The sequence below is a fragment of the Stegostoma tigrinum genome, chromosome 7, assembly GCF_030684315.1.
Source record: "Stegostoma tigrinum isolate sSteTig4 chromosome 7, sSteTig4.hap1, whole genome shotgun sequence".
In the NCBI taxonomy this organism is placed as follows: Eukaryota; Metazoa; Chordata; class Chondrichthyes; order Orectolobiformes; family Stegostomatidae; genus Stegostoma; species Stegostoma tigrinum.
In genome coordinates, this window is record NC_081360.1 from 83,809,388 (window position 1) to 83,837,225 (window position 27,838).

Sequence of the window (27,838 nt, forward strand, 5' to 3'; positions counted from 1 at the left end):
GACTAGACTTTGCAGAGAAATCGATACTTAAAATTCTCTCATTCACCAAATTCCCCGAGTTAAGCAAGTACTCTGCCTTGGAGTATTCTGAGCTAGATTTCCATTTTTGGAGCTCTTACTGACTGTCTGGGTTAGATACTGCATCCTAAAAAGAACAAATTCACTGTTCCAGAAATAATTTAATTTTTCATATTTCTTTAGAACCTGGGGTTTTGCAAATTGTTACTAAAATTGCCAAACATGTATTGTTTTTAAATGTGTTAGGTTGCTCAGTGTATCTGTTTAGTACGTGGTTATTTTCACATTGTAATTTTGTTTCTTACTTGATGCATTTCTGCACTGAAGCCTGTAATCCTTAGTTTACGGATGATTTTATTTCTGTGCATGTGTATGTGCATTCACTGTCGGCCTTGGAAATGAAAATCCTTGCCTAGATGTAAGATTGTTAGCTTGATTATTATCAACAGAACCCTTTTTTTTGTTGGAACTGTGGTTGGAAGTCACATCAGATGTGAAATTGACTTCATGAACATTTAGCAATGGAAGTATATGGCAAATCTCTTTGTAGCTTCATATAGAGCATAAGAGAACAGAACTTAAAACATAGAACAAGCCTTTTGGCCCATGATGTTGTGCTGACCAATTATCCTACTAAGATCAAACTACCCTGCATACCCTACATTATACTATCATCCATGTGTCTATCTGAGAGTCACTTAAAAGTCTCTAAAGTATCTGACTCCACTACCACTACCGGCAGCGCAGTCCAAACACCTACCACTCCCTATGTAAAGAACCTATCTCTGATATCTCCCTTATACCTTCCTCCAATCACCTTAAAGTTATGCCCCCTCGTAGTAGTCATTTCCACCCAGGGGAAAAGTCTCTCGCTATCACTCTATCTGTGCCTGTCATCACCTTGTACAAAAATAGCCTGAACATTATCGTAAGGCCTTGCCAGTGCCCATTTATATATTACTTAATTGGGGAGAGCAAAACTAATACATCCAATTTGGAACCTGCGCTTTATTGTTTTAGAAATGTAAAGGGAATTATTTTTGTTTCTTTCACTGTTTATATGAAATTTACAGAACAGATACCAAGTTTGACAAATCTGACTACCTGCATATGTAACTCAGAATCAGAATATTATGGCTTCAATTTCAACTTGAGCACAAAATCCGAGCTAACAGCTCAGTGCGGTAGAGTGCTGTTCTGTCAGTGTTGCTGTTTTTCAAATACCCTTTCTGCTGGTTGTAAAAGATTCCCTAGAACTACTCTATCAATTCGAACAAATGCTGGAATCTTCTGACCAAATTTCATCCCTCAACCAGCACTTTGAAAACAAAACTTTTGTATTATAACAGTGTGGTTGTGACATCATGCACAGTGGAGAGTACTTATTCAAAAATACTTAGTTGATTCCAAAGCACTCTGAGATATCCTGAAATCATAAAAGGAGGATTCCAGTCCATGTCTGACTGTCTCTGTTTCTCTTTTAATCTCTTGAAGAATTCTTCACAATAATTTTGGAAACAGACCGTCTATCAGATAGAATGTCCGGTTCCAGTTCGCAAAAGCAATGTTGTTTCGTGGTAGCAACAGGAAAACCATTATCTAAAATTTTTGTGTATCAAATAGAAATGGGTATGGGAAGAATTCTTGAAGAATAGCATAAGATCAGCTAAATTAAAAAAATTGAACCAATGCAGCAAAAGAAACAATGAATTAAGATTAGCTCAGTAATATATCAGCTCAGAATGTTTCCTAAAGTGTAATGTAAGGTTTCACTTTCTCAGCTTTTGAAACAAATAATTTCCTTTAAGGCAACCCATGATGGTAGTTAAGGACACAAATTAATTTCTCAACTTGGAGACCGTGTGCCAAGATTAAGCACTATATCAGCATTGCACTCGATAGTCAGACTGGATTATATGCTGTGTCCTAGATGTGGAACTTGGACCTTGGTCACAATTTTATATTGAGCCAGCATTAAAACTTAACTCCCCGTAAGTTCAATTTGATGCACAAATAAATAGTGTTTCTTGATGGCTATCAAACTGGATTGTATAGAACCTGTTTTAAGAGGTTATTAATGGGTAAGCTTAATTACAAAATTTGAACTCATTTGTGAACATTTCAGTTGTTTCTGAAACCTTTGCATGAGACAAAGCATGAAATTAAAATAACCTGATTAACATTTACAATTCTATTTAAAATTCAACAAAAGTATGCCTTCTGCGACTGATTAACCCAACATAAATTCTGCCATCTCAGAATTTTAATATTCTGCTTTAGCTTTTATACTGAGACAAGGGTAATTGTGTTTCTTATTCTTTTAATAAACAGGAAAAACACTGCATGCCTCCACAGTATTGTACTGATGTCATTCTAATAATGCAACTAACTCTGAAGGCTTTCCCTTGTTTTGGTTTTTGATTTGTAGCTATAGCATAGAGAAAATCTTTTTATTAAGAGCTTCCACCTCTCAGAGGCAGTTTCAGACCAATTCACTGCCGACAAAATGCTGTAAAACTATTGCTCGCGTTTAAACAGCCGTAATAACTTTCACCATTGCAGCTGTGATTTAGAATATTTTAAAACAATCAGCAATATTCTGCATAGAATAACATACGTTAGGGGGATAAAAGACTATTTGCCCCATCTCACAATATTAAAGAATTTTTAACAAAATGCTGCAGGATTTAGTTCAAGATTTCCAACATTGTAAAAGATTAATTAGTTCTTCATTGGGCCATACTCCACTTTGTTACCAGGTTTGAGTGAAATTTAGCTGCTACTTTATTGAGATTTTTTACAAACAGACTAAAAACTATTGCTTCGGCTTATAGTCGGGCATGGAGGTAATAATGAACAATAGGAGCATTTTTTTTTCAATGAAACTCTGGACTGATTGTAATTTTTTTAAAAAATAACTAAGCTTGCTGAAATTACCAATTTGGTCATGTCCATGTCACCAGAAATTTCTGAAATCCCCTGCAGGCAGGAATTTTTTGTTGAATGGTAGTTAGTTTATATTTGTATTAAGTCTCATTTATGGAACAATAGAATGGTTACAGATCAACTGGCATTTTGCATGAGTAATCCAACTCCTCCCATTTCCCTGCCCTTTCTCCAGCACTTTGAATGTTTTCCTTCAATTTATTGGTTTTTTCCTTTTTTGATGCCACAATTGCATTTCCCTCTGCCACAATTTAAGGCTGTGCATTCCATGTCAAACTATTAGCTAGGTAAGATGTTTTGCTGTATGTCATTTTGTTTCTGTAGCCAATCATTTTAACTGTGTCCTCTGGCTTTGGACCCGTCTGCTATTGGAAACGGTTTCTCTATTATACTCTGTTGAGGCTGTTTTTGATTTTGAACAATCCTTTGCCATCTTCAGCAATTTATCTTCATGTACCCACAAGTCTCATCTGTTTCTGCATCTTCATTCCACCAGCTGGCCGATACTATCTTGGCGCCTGTCATTGTCGGCTTGAAGTGTTCACGACATGTGACAAAGAAGGTTAATTTGCAGACAGGAAGTAGATTTTAATCAGAATGGTGAACTGCTGCCATTCACAAAATGCAAAATTTGCTTTGGAGGGTTTCAAGATTGAGAGACAGGTTTGTGGTAGCACAGTGGTTGGCACTGTTGCCTGTCAGTGCCAGGGACCTGGGTTCACTTCCACCCTTGGGTGTATGTGGAGTTTGCATAGGTGTCTGTCGGGTGTTCCACTTTCCTCCCACAGTCAAAAAATGTGCAAGTTAGGTGGATTGGCCATGCTACGTTGCCCAGTAGTGCCCAGGGACGTGCAGGCTACGTAGAATAGCCACTGTTAATATTTTACGAAGTTACCGTGATAGGGTGGGACATTTTGCGCAGTGACAGCGCAGACTTGATGAGCCAAACAGCTTCTATTGCACTGTAGGGATTCAATGATTATTACAAAAGGCAGTTTTTCAAAAACATACATCAATAGCTTTCGATATTTGTCGATAACAAATGTTTTATAAAGTTTGCATTATTTTAATGCATGCAAGATACATTTCAGCAGAGTTTCTCAGATGCCATCCAGAGAACAGGCAGTTTCAAACCTAATGATGTCTAATGATTCAAGGTTTATTCATGTCCTCCTCGTAGAGCATATTCTTGGGAAGAGTGATCATTATTTGAGCATGGAAGCAATGAAATTTCGCATACAACGATAATGGCTATTGTAGTTTTGTAGTACAGAAGTTGTATATTGTTGAAGAAAGACTAATTTTGTTGATATTTTCTGTTTTACATTCATCAGGGCAATGTACAAAAAATTCCAGAGTAAAGAAAAAGCAACTTTTATACAATGAGAGGAGAGTGCTGACTGGAATGAGAGTAAACTGAAAAGAGGCTTTGCCACAGAGAACATACCAGTTGTTGATGACAGGACTTTAGACTTTAGAGGAGATGATGGTGTAGTGGTACTGCTGTTCTGTTAATTCAGAGATGCAGGTAATCATCGAGGGCCTGGCTTCAAATACCAGATGGTAGAATTAGAATATATTTGTTTTAAATCTGTGGAATTAAGAGACTATTGGTGACTATGAAATTGTTGTCAATTATTGGATAAAACTCATCTGTTCCACTAATTGTTGTCAGGGAAGGAATCTGCCACGAGGAATCTGCAAGACGTCTATGTGACTCCAAACTCTAACAATGTGGTTGATCGTCAACTGCCCTCTGGGCAATTCAGGATGGGAATAAATGCTTCCCTAGCCAGCAACGCCCATATCCTGCAAATGAAAAAAACTACCAAATTTTGTTTAAAATTTCAACAAAGCATGTTAACTCTGTTCAGGCCATTGTCCTGAAAGATGAGCTGGAGCATAAGACATTGCAGAAGTCAACTATTCAGGCCCATCTGGTCTGCACCATCATTCAGTAAGGTTATGGTTGATCTGATAACCTTCAACTCCCTTTTCTGTATAATCCTTGATTCCCTTAATTAAAAATCTCTCTCAGCCTTGAATATACTTAAACATCTAGCCTCAGTAGCAAAAATTGTTGACACCTTTTTGTTGCATTCAAGCACATAGTGTGTGTACATGTTCTTTGTCTGTAAAGAATAGGACCTTGTGCGTTGTTGCTACTACGTAGATTGTGGCTGAGGAACCTGAGTCCGGGCTTGAGAGACAGTGTGTCTGGAGTTAGTGTTAATTTTTTCCTTCAGTGCTCTTTTGATCGAATGTGTCAATGATTAACAGTAACTGGAAAGCATAGTGCAAGTAAACTAGGTTTAAACTAGCTCCAAAGAGTCACCTCTGGTGGAAACATGAGCTTGGAGATAGTAGGAACTGCAGATGCTGGAGAATCTGAGATAATGAGATGTATAACTAGATGAACACGTCAGGCCAAGCAACATCAGAGGAGCGAGAAAGTTGACGTTTTGGGCCTAGACCCTCCTCCAGAAATGGGGGAGGGGAAGGGGGTTCTGAAATAAATAGGGAGGGGGGGAGGCGGATCAAAGATGGATAGAGGAGAAAATAGGTGGAGAGAAGACAGACAGGTCAAAGAGGCAAAGGTGGTGAGTGTAGGTGGGGAGTTAGGTTGGGGATAGGTCAATTCAAGGAGGACGGACAGGTCAAAGCGGCGGGATGAGGGTAGTAGGTAGGAAATGGGGGTGGGGCTTGAGGTGGGAGGAGGGGATAGGTGGGAAGGAAGGACAGGTTGGGGAGGCAGGAACAAGCTGGGCTGGTTTTGGGATGCGGTCAGGGGAGTGGAGAATTTGAAGCTTGTGAAGTCCACATTGATACCATTGGGTTGCAGGATTCCCAAGCAGAATATGAATTGCTTTTCCTGCAACCTTTCGGTGGCATCATTGTGGCACTGCAGGAGGCCCAAGATGGACATGTCGTCTAAGGAATGGGAGGGGGAGTTGAAATGGCCACGACTGGGAGGTGCAGTTGTTTAGTGTGGACCGAGCATGGGTGTTCTGCAAAGCGGTCCCCAAGCCTCCACTTGGTTTCCCCAATGTAGAGGAGGCCACAATGGGAACAGCAAATACAGTATACCACATGACCAGATGTGCAGGTGAACATCTGCTTGATGTGGAAAGTCTTCTTGGGGCCTGGGATAGGGTTGAGGAGGGAGGTGCGGGGGCAGATGTAGCACTCCCTGCAGCTGCACGGAAAAGTGCCAGCTGTGGTGGGCTGGAGGGGAGTGTGGAGCAACAAGGGAGTCGCAGAGAGAGTGATCCTTCCGGAAAGCAGCTTAAGGGTGGGAGGGAGAACTGTCTTGCGTGGTTGGGTCGGATTGCACATGGCGGAAGTGTGGGAGGATGATGCATTGGATCCCGAGGTTAGTGGGGTAGTACCTGCGGATGATGGGAATTCTGTTTTGGTTGGTGTTGGTGAGACCATGTCTCAATTACTGTGTGCAGTTTTGAGCTCCTTGTTTAAGGAAAAATGCAAATACATTGGGGGCATTTCAGCAATGGCTTACTAAATTAAACATGTAATGAATGGATTGTCTTATAAGGATAGCTTGAACAGGGTGGACTTTTTTTCCCCCACTTACATTTGCTGGAAGTTAGTTCGAGGTTTTCTGTTCCAGGTTCCAGAAGCTCTTGTGTTTGCTTAAACCCCTGCGATTCCTTGCTGCAAGAGGAATTGAGCATACAAGTAAGAATAATTATAATCTTAAATTATGCAGGGGCATTTGTCATCTTCAGAAGAAAGACTGGGCTTGATTGGATAGTCTGGACTCACCAGAGTTTAGAAGAATGATTTGATTGAAGTTTAAAAGATCCTGAATGGTCTGAGCAAGGTAGATGCAGAAAAGATGCTTACTCTTGTAAAAGGATCTAGAAATATAGGACACTGTTATGAAAATAGGAGTCACCCTTTTAGGATAGACAGAAGATTAACTACTTTTTGAAGGTTGTTTGTGTTTGGAATGCCCTGCCTTAAAAGGTGATTGACGCAGCATTATTGAATATTTTTATGGCAGAAATATGTTCGTGTAAGGAACAGAAATCAAACTTTTCCGGGGTAGGTGGAAATGTGCAACTCAGAACACCAATTTAACAGCAGTAGTTTCATGAAATAGCTGGGCAAGCTTGCAGAACAGAATTGCTTTCTTCTGCTCTAAATGTATTTTTATGGCCTATGTTCTTAATGGTTCTAAGTGGTACTGCAGCACCCACAGAAATGTTCAACCTCTGTTATGTTACATCTCTGCATGTCAACGTTCGATCCCACCTCCAGATTTTTTTTGTAATTGTCATCATCACAGGCTGACCAGCATGTTTAATTAGATTAGATTAGATTCCCTACAGTGTGGAAACGGGCCCTTTGGCCCAACAAGCCCACACCGCCCTCTGAAGCATCCTACCCAGATCCATCCCCTTATAACCCACACACCCCTGAACACTATTGGCAATTTAGCATGGCCGATCCACCTAACCTGCACAGTCTTTGGACTGTGGGAGGAAACCGGAGCACCCGGAAGAAACGCATGCAGACACGGGGAGAATGTGCAAACTCCACACAGACAGTCGCCCGAGGCTGGAATCGAACCTGCGTCCCTGGTGCTGTGAGGCTGCAGTGCTAACCACTGAGCCACCGTGCCACTCTTAGTTTATTGCCGTAGTTGCCCTTGAGAACCTGGTGATGAGTTGCTTTCTTGAATCACTGAAAATAGGTAGACCCACAATGCTGTTCAGAGGGGAATTCCAGTGATCCAGTGATAGTGAAGGAATCATGATATATCCAACTCAAAATGGTGAGTGGCTCGGAAGAGAATATGGTATTCCCCTGTAAATACTGCCTTTGTCCTTCTAGTGGTTGTGGGTTTTGATGGTGCTGTCTGAGGATCTTTGGTGAATTTCTACAGTGCGTCTTGTAGATAGTACACACTGCTGCTCCTGAGCATTGTTGATAGAGGGAGTAGTTGTTTTTGGATATGGTGCCAATCAAGCAGACTGTTTTGTCTTGTACAATTGTCAGTGATCACCCCCTTCTCAAACCCCTGACAATGCTCATCCCTTCCTTCATCCGCTCTCAACACACCTTTTTCAGCTTCGTTCCAGTCAGTGTCAGAAAAGTTGGCTTTTGTCCTTACTGTTTGAGCATTCTTATTGTTGAACCTTCTCAAAATCTTATGTTTCCAGATGACATGTTGTCAACATTTTTTGTATAATTTTTAACTTCTACTTCCTTTCACAATTTCAAAATCCTGGAATTCCCTATTGGCATTTAGAAGCACTGCAGCAGCTCAAGAATGCAGCTCTCCAAAGGCCGTTCTCAAGGACAGCTCGGTATGGTCAATTAATGCTGGCCAGCCACGACGCCCACGTCCCACAATGAATTTTAAAAAAGTTAGAGAGCTCTAGGTAATAATATGAACTGCCGATGCTGGAGTCCGAGATAACAGTGTGGAGTTGGAGGAACTCAGCAGGTCAGGTAGCATCAGAGGAGCAGGAAAGCTGACATTTCATCAACTCTGCTGCTCCTCTGATGCTGCCTGGCCTGCTATGTTCCTCCAGCTCCGCACTGTTATCTGTAGAGAGCTCTAGGTGCTCTTTTGCTGTGCCATGCAACTGTATCTGTAGTCTGAATTGAAGCGGTGGAGAAATTTGAATTCTTATCTTGAATCCACAGACTATGTGATTGGTCGTGTGGTGGCACACTTTGCAAGTGTGTTCTTGCAGGAAATGAACTGCCAGAACATAAGTTTAGAAACAAAATGCAACTTTTTAGCAATGAAATATGTGCAAGAACAGACAACAGCGAAATATGGAATAATTTTGAGAAAATAGAAACAGTGCACCTGAGAATTTGTATGATGTCAAGTTGTTTTGCTCATGAGAGAGAATTTTATAATTTTGTTCTGGTTTATAAAATCCATTTTGGAAATATTTAAATTTGTTCCTAACTGCGTACTTTTGTAGGGACTAATGTAATACTTTATGTACTGTTTGACTAAGGACAGTTTCTGATTATTCACAGGAGACTGTGGCGCATTAATTTTAGAAAGAGTTGGAGTGTGAAAAGTTTGAATGAACCATCAATTTGACCTCTGAGCCATTAACTTCAGAAAGAGAAAAAGGTTGAGCAAGCTGCAGTCTAACACAATATCATTTCTCTTGCAAGGTTGAAACATTGACTGTTTCTCCTCACAGATGTTACATGACCTTCTGAGTTTTACCAGCATTTTTAATTCTTATTATTGTAAAATTGGTAACTGGAAACCCGATCTCATCAGCAACATGATAATGTTTCTTAATGCTGTCTCATTTCTTGCAAGATTGTGAATTGTTATCCAGTAGATACCTTAAGATGTTTTTTAAAAGGTTGATGGCGTTAATGGAAGTTTTGAACCTGTACACATGACTCAGCAGAATGCAAGACACTGAGGTGGTCTTCCATTAAAGTTTATTGGATCAGTACTGATTTTATATATTCAACTAACATTTTATACCTATCAAAATGTCCAAGCAACTGCAGTTGGAGATGAAACAAATAGATTAGAAAGTAACATGATGAAATATGATTCCTTTCAACTCTAAGTTGTTTGATTTGGCTGAAGGTTTCTTAAAAAAAATTCTCCGCTCATACCAACTTCTTCCACTGTTAGAAAGAAATGACTTAAGTATAACTTTAAAATTCCATTATCCAAAATGCTTCAGTGAATTTATTATTCTGTATGTAATAACAGCAGAGGTCAACACATACTGTGGAGATGAATGTTAGTTTTTTTTATTTGAGGGATAAGCAGGAAATGAGAATATTCCTACTTTTGGTACAGCAAAACTTGAACATTGCTAGAAAGAACGTATATTTTGTCAAAGTACTTTTTTGAACTTATTCGTGTACAAGAATACCCATTTGAGGGAAAAAAGGAACTGTATGAAAGGTAAGGGGATTAAAATTATTTCAGAGATAGTAGGAACTGCAGATGCTGGAGAATCTGAGATAACAACGCGTAGAGCTGGATGAACACAGGCCGAGCAGGAAGGCTGATGTTCCAAGCCTCGACCTTTGAGTAACTGAGCATTTCTGAAGAAGGATCTCGGCCCAAAACATCAGCCTTCCTGCTCCTCTGATGCTGCTTGGCTTGCTGTATACATCCAGCTCTACACTTTGTCATCTCTGTATGAAAGGTAAGTGTTGATTAGTTGCCGAATGGATTATGATTGTGGATACATTGCAATAGAGAATGCAGCAGTTAATAAAGAATTATAGTTAACTGCCAGACTTTGCTTAAATGTTAAACCAAGCAAGTTGACTCTGAAATATGAAAAGTGAACCAATAAAATGCTGTCATCTATTTGGTTAAGTTTGTTCCTGAGTTGCTGTTTGGCCTGCTGTGTTCATCCAGCTTCACACTTTGTTATCTTACAGTGCATGTAAATATTTTTCTGTCTGCAAAGAACAGGCCCTACGTATTCATGTACATAGCTTCTGGTACACACCACACTAAGTTTGGCTGAATTGGTTGTCAGTTAATTATAGGCAATCCAGATTACCCAGTAGATGCTGTCAAGTTGCAGAAGTGGATTGAATGTTGAACACTGAAGTTTGTAAGTGTGTGCTGTTTGATATGGCCCGCCAATCTTTAGGATGTTATGCACTACATTTCTAGCATCAGACCAAGACTGAAATTTATGCACCATCTTATTAATTTATGTGAGAGGCATCTTGCAGCATCTTGTTTGTTGTGAATGTAGTAAAGTACGTTTGTGTGGGTTAAAAGCTACATATTAATAAGGCCCTGTTCTTTGTGGCCTGAAAGAACATATAATTACAGCATTTAAAAGGTATGTGGCTAGGAAAATGAATAGAAAGGGTTTAGGAAGGGCCAAATGCTGACAAATGGGACTAGATTGATTTAGGATATCTGATTGGCATGGATGATTGGACTGAAGGGTCGTTACTGTGCCGTACATCTCTATGACACTATGTACATACTGCCATTGAGTAATACAGAATAAAAACAGGCCCTTCAGCCCAAACTGGTCCACGCTGACCGTGCTGCCCACTCAGCTAGTTCCAATTGCCTACATTTGGTCCATGTTCTTCTAAACCCTTCCCATCCATGTATCGATCTAAATGTTTCTTAAATGTTGCTATTGTACCTGCCTCGATCACTTTCTCTGGCAGCCCATTTCACATACGCACCACTATCCGTATGAAGAAGTTGCTGGTCTTAAATCTTTCCCCTCTCACCTTAAACCCATGCCCTTAAAGTTACAATTCTCCATCCCTGGGAAAAAAAAAGACAATGTGCATTCATCCTGTTTCTGGCCCTCGTGATTTTATATACCTGAAGGTCACCCCTCAATCTCCTACATTCCAAGCAATAAAGTCTTATCCTGGCCAATCACTCCTTATAACTCAAGCCTACTGGCCCTGGCACCATCCTTGTAAATTTTCTTTGCATACTTTCCAGTTTAACTATGTCTTTCCTATAACGGGGTGACCAAAACCGTACACAATACTCAAAGTGCAGCCTCATCAAGACTAATATAATGTACAAACTCCTATACTCAATGCCTTGACTGATGAAATCCAAACCAAATGCCGCCTTCGCCGTCCGACCTACCTACGATGCCACTTTCAACAAACTATGTACTTGTACTCCTATGTCCTTCTGCACCACTGCACTCCTCAGGACCTTACCATTTACTGTATAAGTTCTACCTTGATTAACTTTCTAAAGTACAACACCTCAGCCTTATCTGTATTGAATTGCATTTGTCAATCATCAGCCACTTCCCCACCTGATCAAGATCTGTCTGTAATTTTTAATAACCGCCTTCAGTATCAACGATATCTCCTAATTTTGTATTATCGTAAACTTACTAATCATGTGTCATACATTCACATCCAGATCACTTATGTAAATAACAAATAACAAAGGTCCTAACACCAGTCCCTGTGGCACACCAGTAGTCACAGATCTCCAGTGTGAGAAACTACCTTCAACCATCACAAAGTGCTTCCTACCAACAAGCCAGTTTTGAAATCAGTTAGCTAGGTCTCCCTGGATACCATGCAACCTAACCTTCTTGACTAGCCTGCTGTGCAGGGCCTTATCTTCTGACGGATGGAACGTGCAGGTGTGGTTTGGAGTATCCTCTCATTCTTTCACAGGTAATAAAAATGTTAAAAATATTTTGCATTGTTGACAGCTAATTAGGTACATTGACAATGAAATATCTATACTGGAAAAGCAAGAACATTTAAGTAACCCTTCAAATTGGAAATTTTGTATCCATGCACTACCCCTCCCTTAGTGCAATAAAATAACTGACAGCCTTTTCCTGGTTCATTTTTCAGAGCAATATCTTGACCAACAAAATAACCTGCCTGACTAAATATTTAAGTAAACCCTGGCTGTTAACTGACCATCATCATTAGCTGGTGCATTCTCCATGGCAATGCCTCTGCAAATCAGATTCTATTTGTCAACCAATTAACATGCTTATTACCCACTTTTTCAATGTTGTTTTCTCCTTAAATTAGTACGTGGTATGTTTATGAATTTTCCTGATGCACAAAACAAAGCACTCTGTCAGCAGATGCCTTTTTGAAAGCAAATCTGCAAGTTAAGTATTTTTCATCAAATAGCCCTGTGGCATCTTTTACCAATTTTTTTTTTCCTTCTGTTTTTCCCTTTAGCCCAAGTGGCTCAGTGTTGGCCTGCATCGAGCAAGTCAAAACATATCTTCTCACCGATGGAACGTGCAAGTGTGGCTTGGAGTGTCCTCTCATTCTTTCAAAGGTAATAAAAAATGAGAAATATTTCACATCTTTGGCAGCTAATTAGATATTATTATCATGTATTAACTATACCAGAAAAGCAAGAAAATTTAAGTAACCTCTAAAATTGGAAGCATAGTATATATTATATTACCAAAGCTTTACCAAAATAGGTTGATTGGATAGCATATTTTAATAGTTACATGATGCGGAAGAACCAGCTATTTTTTGATTAAAGTTGCATGGTTCTTGCAACATTTTATTGCAAATGCATTCTTCATATTGTTAAAGTAATAATTCATACGAATACTTAGCAGAATCTTCAGTCACAGCTTAAAACCAAGATTGGACAAGAAGGAATAATTGGAAAAGGAGGTCCTGTCTCTCATTTCACAGCATCTGGGTGCCAAACACAGTCCAATCTTGATTATGACCATGAAGGTTAGTTAGACAATCAACTCTTGCAGTCAGGAAGAAATGCAAGCATCTTTTTTTTTAAAATCAACTGTTTATATTTATTGCAGAAAATGCAGCGCTCACACATGAAATACTCATGTTGCTCACAACTATTTATCCAAAATGCTCAAGGATTGCAGCAGTTCAAGGAGGCGGCTTACCACTGTTTTCTCGAGGGCATTTAGGGATGGGAAATAAACTGAGTTAATGAGAGATATCCACGCCCCATGAATCAATAAACAAATACATACAAATAAGAATTATTGTCAGCTAATTAATGTAGAAAAAAATCAGAGAGGCATCATAGACTTAAGCCCTAAAAAAAAATTTCATTGTTTGGTTAAAAGTCTTGTTAATTCCAGGCTACCTTCCCTATTGTTGATAGCAGTTGATCTTGCAGAGAGAGTAGTCAAACAAATTAAGCGAATATTGTTTTTCATGTTTTAATATTTCTGTTTCCTCAGCTACTGAATGCTATATATCCTCTCTCAGTATGAGCTTTCAGATATTTTTTGTTTTACACAAAATTGCATCTGCGTTGGAGAAGAGGAATATTGCATGAATGCTTGTACAGGATTATATATTGCATAAAGTGATAGTGCCCTGGAATTTACTTTTGCCTTCAGTAAATTGCAAATCCAACACTAATGCAGAAGTGCTGTATTGTTTTTAGGTGTTTACTTTTGATCCTGGAGCGACTGTAAAGCAAAGAACAGCGGAAGATGTCAAAGCTGATGAAGATTTGACAAAACTTTGCATTCATAAACGGAAGATAATTGCAGTAGCTACACTACATAAAAGTATTGAGACACCACATCCTTCCCTGCTTCTAACCAGTCCAGGGGGTGGAACAAGTAAGCCTTCAAAAGCTGAATTATTGTCTAGCTTTTATCAGAGTGTGAGGATTGTGAATAGAATACATGAAGACAGTGCCGATAGATGATTAGTGGATTTTAAAACTGAAATAGCTAGGTTTTCTTTTCTACTTGAAAGATAATCAGGAATATGGGCAATGTTCACAGATAATGGGAACTGCAGATGCTGGAGAATCCAAGATAACAAAGTGTGAAACTGGATTGACACAGCAGGCCAAGCAGCGTCTCAGGAGCACAAAAGCTGACGTTTCGGGCCTAGACCCTTCTTCAGAGAGGGGGATGGGGAGAGGGTTCTGAAATAAATAGGGAGAGGGGGGAGACGGACTGAAGATGTATAGAGGAGAAGATAGGTGGGGAGGTAGGGAGGGGATAGGTCAGTCCGGGGAGGACGGACAGGTCGAGGGGGCGGGATGAGGTTAGTAGGTAGGAAATGGAGGTGCGGCTTGAGGTGGGAGGAGAGGATGGGTGACAGGAAGAACAGGTTAGGGAGGTGGGGACGAGCTGGACTGATTTTGGGATGCATTTGGGGGAGGGGAGATTTTGAAGCTTGTGAAGTCCACATTGATACCATTGGGCTGCAGGGTTCCCAAGCAGAATATGAGTTGCCGTTCCTGCAACCGACGGGTAGCATCATCATGGCACTGCAGGAGGCCCATGATGGACATGTCGTCTGAGGAATGGAAGGGGGAGTTAAAATGGTTCGCGACTGGGAGGTGCAGTTGTTTATTGCAAACCGAGCGGAGGTGTTCTGCAAAGCGATCCCCAAGCCTCCGCTTGGTTTCCCCAATGTAGACGAAGCCACAACGGGTACAGTGATGCAGTATACCACATTGGCAGATGTGCAGATGAACATCTGTGTGATATGGAAAGTCATCTTGGGGCCTGGGATGAGGGTGAGGGAGGAGGTTTGGGGGCAGGTGTAGCACTTCTTGTGGTTGCAGGGGAAGGTGCCAGGTGTCGTGGGGTTGGAGGGGAGTGTGGAGCGGACAAGGGAGTTCCAGAGAGAGTGGTCTCTCCAGAAGGCACACAAGGGTGGGGATGGAACAATGTCTTGGGTGGTGGGGTCGGATTAGATGGCGGAGGTGTTGGAGGATGATGCGTTATATCCGGAGGTGGGTGGGGTGGTATGAGAAGACCAGGAGGATTCTCTGTGGGCGGTTATTGCGGGGGCGGGGTGTGAGGGATGCGTTTCAGGAAATGCGGGAGACACGGTCAAGGGCGTTCTCGACCACTGCTAGGTGGAGATGGGTTTGGTGGGGCAGGAGCAGGCAGAAACAATTGGTCGACCAGGGCAGGCAGGTTTTTTTCCGTCACCTTCGTCTCCACACTTATTACTTTAACCGGGACCCTAACCCTCCTTCCACTCACCCCTTCACCCGCCTCCAACACAAGTCCTCCTCCTGGACACCACCCCCATGCCTCCTACCCTCCCTTGACCCCTTCATCTCCAACTGCCATCGAGACATTAACCACCTCAACCTCTCCACCCCTCTCACCCACTCCAACCTCTTCCCCCGCAGAACGGGCAGCCCTCTGCACCAACCCTAACCTCACCATCTAACCCGCACACATGGGAGGCACAGTTGTAGTATGGCGCACTGACCTCTGCCGCCAAGGCCAAACACCAACTCTCTGATACCACCTCCTACCGCCCCCTGGATCACGACCCCACCCCTGAACACCAAACCATTCACAACCTCATTGCCTCAGATGACCTCCCACCCACAGCCTCCCACCTTATTGTTCCCCAACCCTGCACTGCCTGCTTCTATCTCCTTCCCAAATCCACAAACCTGTCTGACCTGGTCGACCCATTGTCTCCGCCTGCTCCTGCCCCACTGAACTCATCTCCACCTATCTTGACTCCATTTTCTCCCCCTTGGCCCAGGAACTCCCCACCTATGTCCGTGACACCACCCACGCCCTCCACTTCTTCCAGAACCTCCAATTCCCCGGTCCCCAGCACCTCATTTTCACCATGGATGTCCAGTGCCTATACACCTCCATTCTTCATGCAGATGGCCTCAAGGCCCTCCGTTTCTTCCTGTCCCGCAGGCCCGACCAGTCCCCCTCCACCGACACCCTCATCCACCTAGCTGAACTCGCCTTCACCCTCAACAACTTCTCTTCCGATTCCTCCCACTTCCTACAGACAAAGGGGGTGGCCATGGGTACCTGCATGGGCCCAAGCTATGCCTGCCTCTTCGTAGGTTACGTGGAACAGTCCCTCTTCCACACCCACACTGGCCCCAAACCCCACCTCTTCCTCCACTACATTGATGACTGTATCGGCACCGCCTCTTGTTCCCAAGAGGAGCTCGAACAGTTCATCCACTTCACCAACACCTTCGACCCCAACCTCAAGTTCACGTGGGTCATCTCCAACACATCCCTCACCTTCCTGGACCCCTCTGTCTCCATCTCAGGCAACCAGCTAGAAACTGATGTCCATTTCAAGCCCACCTCATCCCACCCACCCTCCTGCAAAAATTCCATCCCCTATTCCCAATTCCTTCGCCTCCGCCGCATCTGCTCCCAGGATGAGGTAATACACTCCTGCACATCCCAGATGTCCGCGTTCTTCAAGGACCGCAAAATCACCCCCGCAGTGGTCAAGAACACCCTCGACCGTGTCTCCCGCATTTCCCACAACACGTCCCTCACATCCCGCCCCTGCAATAACCGCCCACAGAGACTCCCTCTGGTCCTCACATTACCACCCTACCAACCTCTGCATACAACTCATCATCCTCTGACACTTTCGCCATCTACAATCCAGCCCCACCACCCAAGACATTTTTTCGTCCCCACCCTTGTCTGCCTCCCGGAAAGACCACTCTCTCTGGGACCCTTTGTCCGCTTCACACTCCCCTCCAACCCCACCACACCCGGCACCCTCCCCTACAAACTCAAGGAGTGCTACACTGGCCCCCGCACCACCTCCCTCACCCCCATCCCAGGCCCCACATCTGCCAGTGTGGTATACTGTACCCGTTGTGGCTTCCTCTACATTGGGGAAACCAAGTGGAGGCTTGGGGACTACTTTGCAGAACACCTCCGCTTGGTTCGCAATAAACAACTGCACCTCCCAGTCGCGAACCATTTTAACTCCCCCTCCCATTCCTTTGACAACATGTCCATCCTGGGCCTCCTGCAGTGCCATAATGATGCCACCCGAAGATTGCAGAAACAGCAACTCACATTCTGCTTGGGAACCCTGCAGCCCAATGGCATCAATGTGGACTTCACAAGCTTCAAAATCTCCCCTCCCACCACTGCATCCCAAAACCAGCCCAGCTTGTCCCCTCCCCCCACTGCATCCCAAAACCAGCCTAGCTCGTCCCCGCCTCCCTAACTTTTCTTCCTGTCACCCATCCCCTCCTCCCACCTCAAGCTGCACCTCCATTTCCTACCTACAAACCTCATCCCGCCCCCTTGACCTATCCGTCCTCCCCGGACTGACCAATCCCCTCCCCACCGATACTCTCCTCTCCACCTATCTTCTCCTCTATCCATCTTCGATCCGCCTCCCCCTCTCTCCCTATTTATTTCAGAACCCTCTCCCCATCCCCCTCTCTGATGAAGGGTCTAGGCCCGAGACGTCGGCTTTTGTGCTCCTGAGATGGTGCTTGGTCTGCTGTGTTCATCCTGCTTCACACTATGGGCAATGTTCAGTTTGGATCTCACCAAATAAAGTGACAGGTTTGGGATTAATTAGTCATAGAATTGTACAGCTCAAAACAGACCCTTCGGATCAATTCATCTACGCCAACCAGATATCCTAAATTAATTTAGTTCCATTTGCCAGCATTTGGTCGATATCCTTGTAAACTCTTCCTATTCATTTACGCATCCAGAGATGCCTTTTAAATGTTGTTGTTGTACCAGCCTCCACCACAACTAATGGCAGCTCGCCCCATTCATGCACCACCCTCTGCAAGATAAAATTACTCCTTTCAAATCTTGCCTCTCTCACCTTAAACCTATGCCCTCTAGTTTTGGACACTCTCACTCCAGAGAAAAGACTGGCTCATCACCGTATCCATGCCCCTCATGATTTCATAAACTTCTGCAAGGTCACCCGTCAGCCTCCGATGCTACAACTGTCACCTTGAACTGCCATTCCCTCCACCTGCAGGTAATGACAGTTGATGTGGTCTACAAAATGCACAGCAGCAACTAACCAAGTCACTTTGACAGCACCTTCCAAACCTCTAACCCAACAAAGCAAAGACAAGGGAATACTGCCACCTGCCAGTTCTCCTTCAAAGATCATCTTGTCTAAAAGGTTATTGTGTTGGATGATCATTGGTGATCATAATGAATGGTGGAGCAGAGTCATCGAGTGGAATCAGCTATTCCCAATCTAGTGTCCTATGTTTCTCTGTCTGACATGAAAATCCCTTTCTAATATCCTTTCCTTCCTCTCTCTCTAAATAGTCTGTGGCAATTCAATGAAGCAATTCACCGCCACCTCCTCAAGAGTAGTGGGAATGGACAACAAATGCAGGCCTTACCAGCAGTGCTGGTGTCCTGTGAATGAATATAAAAGATGTCATCACAGCCAGACCCAATCCTGTCCTGGACTGGTAACTGTGCACCCAAATTCAAATCAGAATTGTTTTCCAGCAATATGAGTGAAAGTCCAGCTGGTTTTTGTTTTCCCTATACCCCTGACTTAAATGTCATTTGCTGCTGTTAATTGTATCACCTCTCTCTTTGCATCCCCTTTGCTTCGGTATATTCCCAGAGAAGGTAATTTATTCAAGAACCAAATACATTTGATTGGTGGAAACTGGCTGATTAGAATTGGAGAGGTACAGTTGTTTTTCAGGACTAAATGCATAACATTCCTCAAAGTAAGGATAACAATGTGGTGAAGGTGGACTGTGATTCTTGATTGAGTTTTCTTCCTTTGAAAATTATGTCGTTCCATATAATTCACCCACCTTTTGTTTTGTTTTAAGGTGGAACGCCTACGGTGCAGTCACGGGCCACAACTCCGAGAGCAATGAGGAATAAATCACAAGAAGCAATGGTAAATTCTACGGTGCCAGACTACAAGAATACGTTTCTGCCTAAATTGATGGCGGGAGGTTCAAATGCTGTGACACGGCTGTATCAACAGGAATTATGTGGAAGTCCCCAGCAGGAGCTTCATGGTTATTCCAGGCAGAGACTGGGTAGCAGTGATCAAGGGCAGAAGTCTCCATACCGTGGAAGCCATGGTGGTCTTTCCAGCCCAGCATCATCAGGATCACAAATCTATGGTGATGGTTCTATATCTCCTCGAACTGATACAGTGGGAAGTCCTGATGTGTTTACGCGAAATACTCCAGGATTTCATGCTGGGTCCAACTCCAGTCCTATTCACATCAATAAAATGCCCCATTCCCCACCAACTGTTCTGATGCAAAATTCTTCATCCCATTCATCCTGTGTTATGGCTGGTAGGACTTCTATACCTCTTTCACCAACAATGACTACAAAAAGTCCTGTCATGAAAAAACCCACTTGTAATTATTCATCAAATGTTGATATGCCAAGAATTATGTTTCATAAACCTCCCCAAGGAGCCCCAACATCATGTGCTCTCCAGAAAAAGCCATTACCCTCCGAAAAGGATCCATTAGGCATCCTTGACCCCATACCAAGTAAACCTAATCCAGTACTTATGAACACATCTAATTTCCCGACAACCATGCACTCTCAGGTACCTATGATGAATGTAAACATGCCTCCTGCTGTTGTCCCTTTGCCAAGCAACCTACCATTGCCAACAGTCAAACCTGGCCCTGTAAACCATGGAACCCATGTACCACGGGTCCAACATTCAACTTCCACTTCTGTATCTCCTGCACCTGTCACCTCACCTGTGCACATGATGGGACCTGTAATGGGAAGAATTGAGGTATCACCACAGAGGTCAAGGTCATCTTCAACGTCTTCTGATCATGGAAGTTTAATGATGCCACCTTCAGGTCCTCAGTCAAGCTGCAGTGGAATGAAGGTTCCTCCAAGGTCTCCAAGGTCATCTATGGGTTCTCCACGACCATCCATGCCATCCAGTCCATCCACCAAGCCTGAAGGGCTTCTTCATCAATATAAAGATATTCCTAATCCGTTGTTGGTTGGAATGAACAATGTTCTGAATCCTCAAAGTAATGCTTTGTTTCCATCTGTGTCTGTTGGAAATGTACCACAGCAAAAGGGTCAGCCAGGTTTGCTTGGAATGCCCTTAAATCAAATTTTGAATCAGCATAATGCTGCCTCATTTCCAGCAAGCAGTTTACTTTCAGCAGCAGCCAAAGCACAGCTAGCTAATCAAAACAAACTGTCTGGTAGTAACAGTAGTGGTGGAGTTGGCAGTGGTGGCAATAGTGAAGGACATAGCACTTTAAATACCATGTTTCCTCCAACTGCCAACATGCTTCTTTCCGTTAATGAAGTTCAGAGTGGACGTGCGGCTTTGAGAGACAAGCTCATGGCACAGCAAAAGGATCCTTTAAGGAAGCGGAAACAAGCAACCCCTACAGTATTGAGTATGCTAAAACAGTCTCAGATGGGCAGCTCAGGAGTCCCAAAGTCTGTGATTGACTCTCTGAGGAAACAAGGACAAAATTCATCTGTAACTATGAATAATACCATGTCTCAATTACTTCAATCTATGAGCTCACAAAGTTCTCAAATAAGCGGCAATAGCAGCACTAGTTGTGGTAGTTCCACTACAGGTATTTCTGGTTCCTCCAATCAACATAGCTTCTCAAATACCAGTCTGAACTCAGGTTCCATTCATAACCTATCAGCTCAGAATTTAACAAGAGGGGATGGTATTTCTTGCCAAAATACAAGTACTAATTTAATCCACAGTTGTCAGGCCCCAAGCAATCAATTTGTTGGGTTAGTTGGACAGCTCCATGGTGGTGGAAATTGTGGGCTGCTTCATCAGTCTGCAGTGACTTTGGGAAATAATTTGCATTCTAACCATCATTCAAGAATTACAGCCTCTTCAGCAACAATGGTACCAAACAGCAGTGGCATTTGTAGCCAAACCAGTGCTGACGCAGGTATGGTTTTACGGTGATGAACTTTTCACTAATCCATTGTCTTGAGAATCAGTTTCAAACTTTAATTTTAGGTACATGTATAATTTTTCATAAGTATTTTGCAATTTTATCACCAAGATGTGGTGTATCTTATATCATAAGGTTTTATTGAGTGCTGTTCTGTAAATTACAAAATGTAGCAGGTATGTTCATTATTGGGTAAAATAATTTTTGTGTACTGTCAGTGCAAAGATTTCTCTTTCACAAAAAAAATACTTGTGGCCAAATACTTAGGTTGCAGAAAATTTATGTATAGCTTAAATCTTTGTTTCAAGGTTACAACATGATGCTTCAGCCCTCTTGGTGCTTTAGTGATTGTGGTATTTCTCCCAGTTTCGTTACCATACATCTTAGCTGCCTCCTGACTGAAATATAAGTTAGAAGCTTGTTTTTTTTTAAAAATCCTATCTATAATGGTATGTGACAATTACCTCCCTCTCCTCTTAGTATGATTTTGAGGAGAAAAATCAGATACATGGACAAACTCCAGTTTATTGAACAGAAATATTCTTGTTGCAATGAAGAATTGAGTTCACATTTTTTTAGACACGGAAATCATTTGGAGTTGGAAACCTGTTTGACAAAGTATCTTCCACAAATACATAGTACAAAAATTATTCTCATACTGGCCTTGATCTTCAAATAATAATTTATGCATTGAAAAAAATGTAAATTTTCAATGGCTATTTCATTATTTTAAATGACTGTTCCATTATTTAAAAAAAAACTGAAATGCAAACAACTTGTATACAAACTGAATATTCTGCCAAGCATTGTGAATCCTGTGTTGTTTTGTTGGTAGATTCAGCTTACTCTATTCTAGGAGTGATGACTACATTGCTGACAAGTTTGCTGGGTAGCTGCATGATTTTTTTATTTGCAGCATTCTTGCTCAAACTGTTGGAATATGTTTAGGATAGTTTGCAAGTTGGCTAGGTTACATTGAAGAAAGAAGATTGCAGTGTTGTGAAATGACAGACAGATGCATGTCCCAGGTTTCTAGCTTATGGCAGCTGTAGAAACAAAGCTACACTGAAACTGGCAAAAATGAAAAACTGAATGAACACTTAATTTACAAACAGTGATTGCTTAATTAAATTATAACTGCATGACAGGAGATGTAATAATTCCACTGAATAAAAGGAAATGTTTTTCCTTTGTTATGGAATTGATCACTATTTTGTATTTAAATACAGTTTGTTTTGTAACACCTTTTTCCTCCATTTTCTTGCCCTCGTCAACGCTATCCTCTGTCAGGAGGGCAGGATGGTCCATCCCATGGGCATCTCCACAGACGGCAACGTTGTTCTTTGGTCAACCTGTCAGGAGGTATGCTTGAGTGTGTGGGCACAGGATCCATTTTCCTTTCCTGTTATCCTAATCAAATAAATAATTTTAACCAAAGCATGAATCAGAAAAAATACCTTCTGTATCGTCTTTATACAAAATAGAAAAAGGGAGACCATGCTAAACATGAAAATGTTGCTGAAACAAACTTGTATCATTGTTAGATGATTCACCAATTCCTCTCAAGAACCTTGTTTACGTTCTTTTCATCATTTTCTATTTTTGTTTGTTTTTATATATATTTTGTAAACAGTGTGGTGTATCATCCTTTCACCTCTCAACCAGGGCCTAAATTTAAATTGTGGACTTGTAAATGTCAATTTTTAAATTCTCTGTTCATCTGTGGGATCTTGAAGGGAAGTTTGTCTCTCTGTCTAGTAATGTGCTCTGTAGCATGCCCATTTAAGAATAAATTCCAAGATGCTAACTAAATATCATTAAAGAATCAAAACTGAAGTAGTTATTTAACCTAAAGTATATGGCTTTAGACTGAAACAACAATTCCTGAAATATCCTGGATTATTTATCTATGGATACATGCTGGGTTTAAGCAGGGTCAAAATAATACAGGTTGCTCATTTGTGTCAACAGTTCATTCCTCCAATGTGTATTCTGTTTTTGTCGTAGAGAACACAATTTCTGTTTTATAAATGTGAAAATTTAAAACACACAACACTATCTACTTAATCAGATTTAGGATTAAATTGCAAGACATGATATTAATTAAGATGTTGTGGTGCTGTCTATATCTTTCTGTCGATACTGTATTGCAATATAAATTCTAAAACCTGAAGAACAAATTTATTTAGCAAATTTTATATGTCTACCATAGCGGGTTTTTCACTTGAGGTTAACATAAATGACAATTACATGAGCCTAATAAAATGAAGATTGTGAAAAAGCAATTTTTTTGTTGATGTTATTAATGACATCAGAACTTTCTGGTGGAGCTGGTTTGCAATCAAAACCACATAAATTAAATGTCTTACTCATTATTTTAATAATTAGTGCAGGTGATTTGTTTGCACTCACTATTAGCTCAAGCTGGTATTCTCATTGCCTCAAGGACTTGCTGTGCAAATTGTAGAACATGGCAGCAAGGTCAAGAATCAGAGGACATCAATTTAGGATTAGCAAAGGAAAGTCATAGTGTAAAACTTTTAAATTATTGCAGCAAATATACTTTGAATGCACTGCTTGATAGTTTAAATGTTGTATGTTCATTTGTGGCTTTCAAAAGGAATTGAATGATTAAAGGTAAAGACCTGCAGGCCAATGGGTGAAAATGTTGTCGGAGAGGTGTGGGATTAGATTAGTTTTGTTTGTAAGGTGCTGGCGGGGACACTGGGCCAAATAGCATCCTTGTGTGTTGATTCTGTGTGTGCATGTTTGTATATTTTTGTAGTTATGGAGATATACAGCATGGAAACATATCTGGCCCAACCAGTCCATAGTCAAACATGTTTCCAAATTAAACCGCTGTCCCACCTGCCTCCTTGCTCCACGCCTTTACTATTCATTAACTTATCCAAATGTCTTTTAAACATTGTAACTTTACCTGCAGCCACCACTTTGTCTGGCAGTTTATTCCACTCATGAGCCAATCATGTCCTTTTTTAAATACCTTTCATCTCACCTTAAAAATGTAACCCCTATTTTTGGGGACCTCGCCCCCTTTGGTCCAGAAGAAAATCCTTATCATTCACCTCATCTATACACCTGATGATTTTTATAAATCTCAATAAGGTCACCCCTCAACTGCCTATGCTCGCACCTTTTCCTGTCTGTTTTTAATATCTCAAACCCTCCATTTCCGGCAACGTATTGGTAAATCTTGAACTCTCTCCTGTTTCATAATATCCTTCATTAATCTAACTTGGGTATTTTTGTTTAATCCTAATGCTACTGGTACAGAATAATGAAATTAGAAGCAAATAGCTTCTTTCTCAATTTCTTGAGAAACACATCAATGTGTGTCTCAACTCAGCACTTAGGTAAACAGGACTGTGAACAGATTTTTCTGGATCATTGCAAGTACAACTGGAAATAGTTTAAGTATGTGTAGGATGTTTTGGTAATTTACATCAAATATCCTGATTTAGAGATAGTAGAATATGCTGCAGAATGTAACTTGCAAGGCATACGATAGAAGCCAAAGATACGTTTTTTGCAGAGATAGTAGGAACTGCAGATGCTGGAGAATCTGAGACGACAAGGTGTAGAGCTGGATGAACACAGCAGGCTAAGCAGCAGCATAGGAGCAGGAAAGCTGACATTTCAGGCCTAGAAGAAGCCTGTTGTGTTCATCCAGCTCTACACCTTGTTATCGCAAACATTGTTGCAAATGGCACTTCTAGGAAAATGTTGATCTTTCTTAATGTTTAGGTATTTTGTTTCTGAAATGACACGATCATTCAAAAGAGTATTTACGGTGTAGACATTTTCACTAAGATTCCTTAAATATCTCTCCAAAAGATGTGCCTGCAGCTGGAACTGGTCACAATTTGTGAAGTTTTGAGTGCTGAGACTAATTTTCCCACTTTTCATTCAGATAAGTGTAACCCTGAACTGACTCCTCATAAGCATTCAAACTGCCTTCAATACTCCTCTTCTACTTTTATAAAAATGATTTGACTGAAAGAGTGCTTTTATGCAAACATCATTAACTTTGAGGTTAAACATTTCATGAGAGGATGGTTTTTAGTGACATCTAAAATTGCTAATCTGCTCTTCATAGTGTTTTTGGAATCTTGAGTAAGTTTTTATCAACAAACTGAGGTCTGGCTAATTAGATACAGTAATTTGGGTATACATTGTGCTCTGAGTCTACTGCACTTGATAATATGAGAAATGTACTTTACTGAAAGGACTGTTGTTTCTGGAACAGGAAATATAACCGTTTTTGCAAGCTTGGAAAAGCATTTGATTGTGAGGCTAAATGACATTATTGGTTTTGTGAGTCAACTTTTCAACTTTTTATTTTAATATCCGAAGACTTGTATTTCTAAATGCCTAGTCTAAACATTACCCAAAGGTGATTCACAGACAGCTAAGCAGAAAAATGAGTATCAAACAGATAAATACACAAGAGTTTTTGATATGCAAATTAAACCAGGTCAAACATGGACTTTTTGCTTGTTTCTCATTTTCAAATTGTTTTCCAATGATCTTGGATTATGAAGTTTCTAAATAATAAAAACATGCATCAGGTAGGATACTGAATTTGTGACTGATAGTATCAGCCTTTGACCTTGGTAGATGACTCCCTCAAAAGTCAATGGGGAACATGTGAAGGAGTAAGAATTCTGTATTTCTGACCAATACCTTTGTCCCACATTCAGTGGCATCTCCTTCTCCTTATCATCGTATCCTGAGGAAAGTTGAGAAATCCAAGTTGTACCAGTAGGCTGCAATGTTCTAAGACTATGGAAGTAAAGAAAAACAGTGCAAAGAAAAACCTTTCCTCTATGTCACTTTTAATGTTTACTGTACCAGTAAATGGAAGCTGGAGAGATTTAAATAAGACGAAGAAATAACTTGTCTAGTCTTACTATGAAGGTTGTGTTCAATCTGTTAATTAAGTATTTAATGGTAAATTATGAAAAAGTGCAAAAACTAGCATTTCAATAATTGTTTTTACCATGATGCTTCATTTCTAAAACTTGGTTAAACTAATGCATTCAATTTATTTTTGTAGTGTTCCAGTATTTGTATAATTTTAGGTATAGTGTAAAATCATTTAGGACTAGCATAAGGAACAATGAGCTACATCAGAGTTTGGGTTTCACCTGATCTGAATTTGATCTGTAAAACCTCCGCTTGAATTGCTTTCACTTACATGACCACATAGCCATACAACTAAAGAGAGCTTAACAAGGTTATATGTTTTGCAAAATTAATCCTGGTATTTATCATTAGAATGTATAATTTTAGTTATGTATTTAGCTACCATTTGGCCAATTGCACCCATAACTGCTGTCTAGAAGAGCTAAACACCTAATCCATTCCTCTATTGTAGCCGTCTGAAAGTTTTAATTAGGTTGTAATTCTTTTTAAAACATTCTATGAATTATTCTTCTGCTGCTGCTGCTTCTGGCAGAGCATTCCAAACAAAACCCTAATCTGTATTGCAAAATAATCAACTTAACTCATTGACAAGTGGGCATCTTCCCTGATTCACCATGTCAAGCTCACGAGCTGAAACATATTTGACAGACCATCTTATTTCTTTGTTTGAAGGCTTAATATTTCTCAATGTTCTTCAAAACTAAAACTTCTCAACCGTGCATTAGCATGGTAAATCACATGGGCCTCCACTTTTGCCACAATATTGTGCCTAAAATAAGACAGTGCCAAAACTGCATGTAATACAGCCAACTAGTAATTCATTGATTTGTAACATGTTATATTTTACACTTTTGTTTATAAAATACAATAGTTAAAGCACAAAGAAACAGTCTGTCGTGTCAGCCCTACAATTTTTTGGTTTACAGGTGCTAATCCAATCCCTTGTTGAAAGCCAGAATTGAATGTCACTATCATCATCTGTGTATTCCACATCTAAACTCCCCACTGCATTTAAAAAAAAATCATGCCACTTCTGATTCTTTGGTAATTTGCCTTTAATCTGTACTCTGACTTTTGATCCATATGCCAAAAGACTTCAATTTATCTGTTTTTGCTCAGATACCTTATATCTCCAGCCAGCTTGCTTTGAAGAAACAAATTCCAGCTTCTCCAAGCTAAGAATTCATGATTATAAAATGTAGGATCCCAGTCACTGCTTTTCTAGCTGTAGCAATGTATGCTCCCACTTTTCCACGCATGTTCCCAGGGCAGAAATGGCTAGCACGAGGGGTCATAGTTTTAAGCTGTTTGGAGGAAAGTATAGAGGGGATGTCAGAGGCAGGTTCTTTACGCAGAGAGTTGTGGGAGCATGGAATGCGTTGCCAGCAGCAGTTGTGGAAGCAAGGTCATTGGGGTCATTTAAGAGACTGCTGGACATGTATATGGTCACAGAAATTTGAGGGTGCATACATGAGGATCAATGGTCGGCACAACATTGTGGGCTGAAGGGCCTGTTCTGTGCTGTACTGTTCTATGTTCTATGTTCAAGTTTTATTATCCACAATCTGTTCATCCTCGTTCTTCGTCCTGAATCTAATACCTCACCTTTCTTTGGATTAAATTTCATCTGACATGAACATTCACAATCTACTGACCTGACTGCTTCTGTCTTTGTGAAGTTGCTGGTGCTTCACAATTACCCACACTCCTATTTTTCTTTCTTTGGTAGTTTTGATGTTTACC

At 41.1% G+C, this 27,838-nt stretch overlaps 1 protein-coding gene across 4 annotated transcripts in view; it reads left to right on the forward strand.

Annotated features, from left to right (window-relative positions):
* Positions 1–27,838, forward strand: part of mbd6 (methyl-CpG binding domain protein 6) — a 241,174-nt gene that overhangs the window by 133,901 nt on the left and 79,435 nt on the right. For 3 of the 4 annotated variants that reach the window (XR_007247962.2, XM_059647456.1, XM_048534947.2), the window contains exons 3-6: positions 12,664–12,766; positions 13,874–14,054; positions 19,043–21,142; positions 22,439–22,510. Coding sequence is in view for 3 of the 4 variants with exons in the window: in XM_059647456.1 (XP_059503439.1) it covers positions 12,664–12,766; positions 13,874–14,054; positions 19,043–21,142; positions 22,439–22,510 (2,456 nt within the window). In the remaining variant the exon portion in view is untranslated. The remainder of the gene's footprint in view (positions 1–12,663; positions 12,767–13,873; positions 14,055–19,042; positions 21,143–22,438; positions 22,511–27,838) is intronic. The other variant, XM_048534949.2, reaches the window with a different exon arrangement.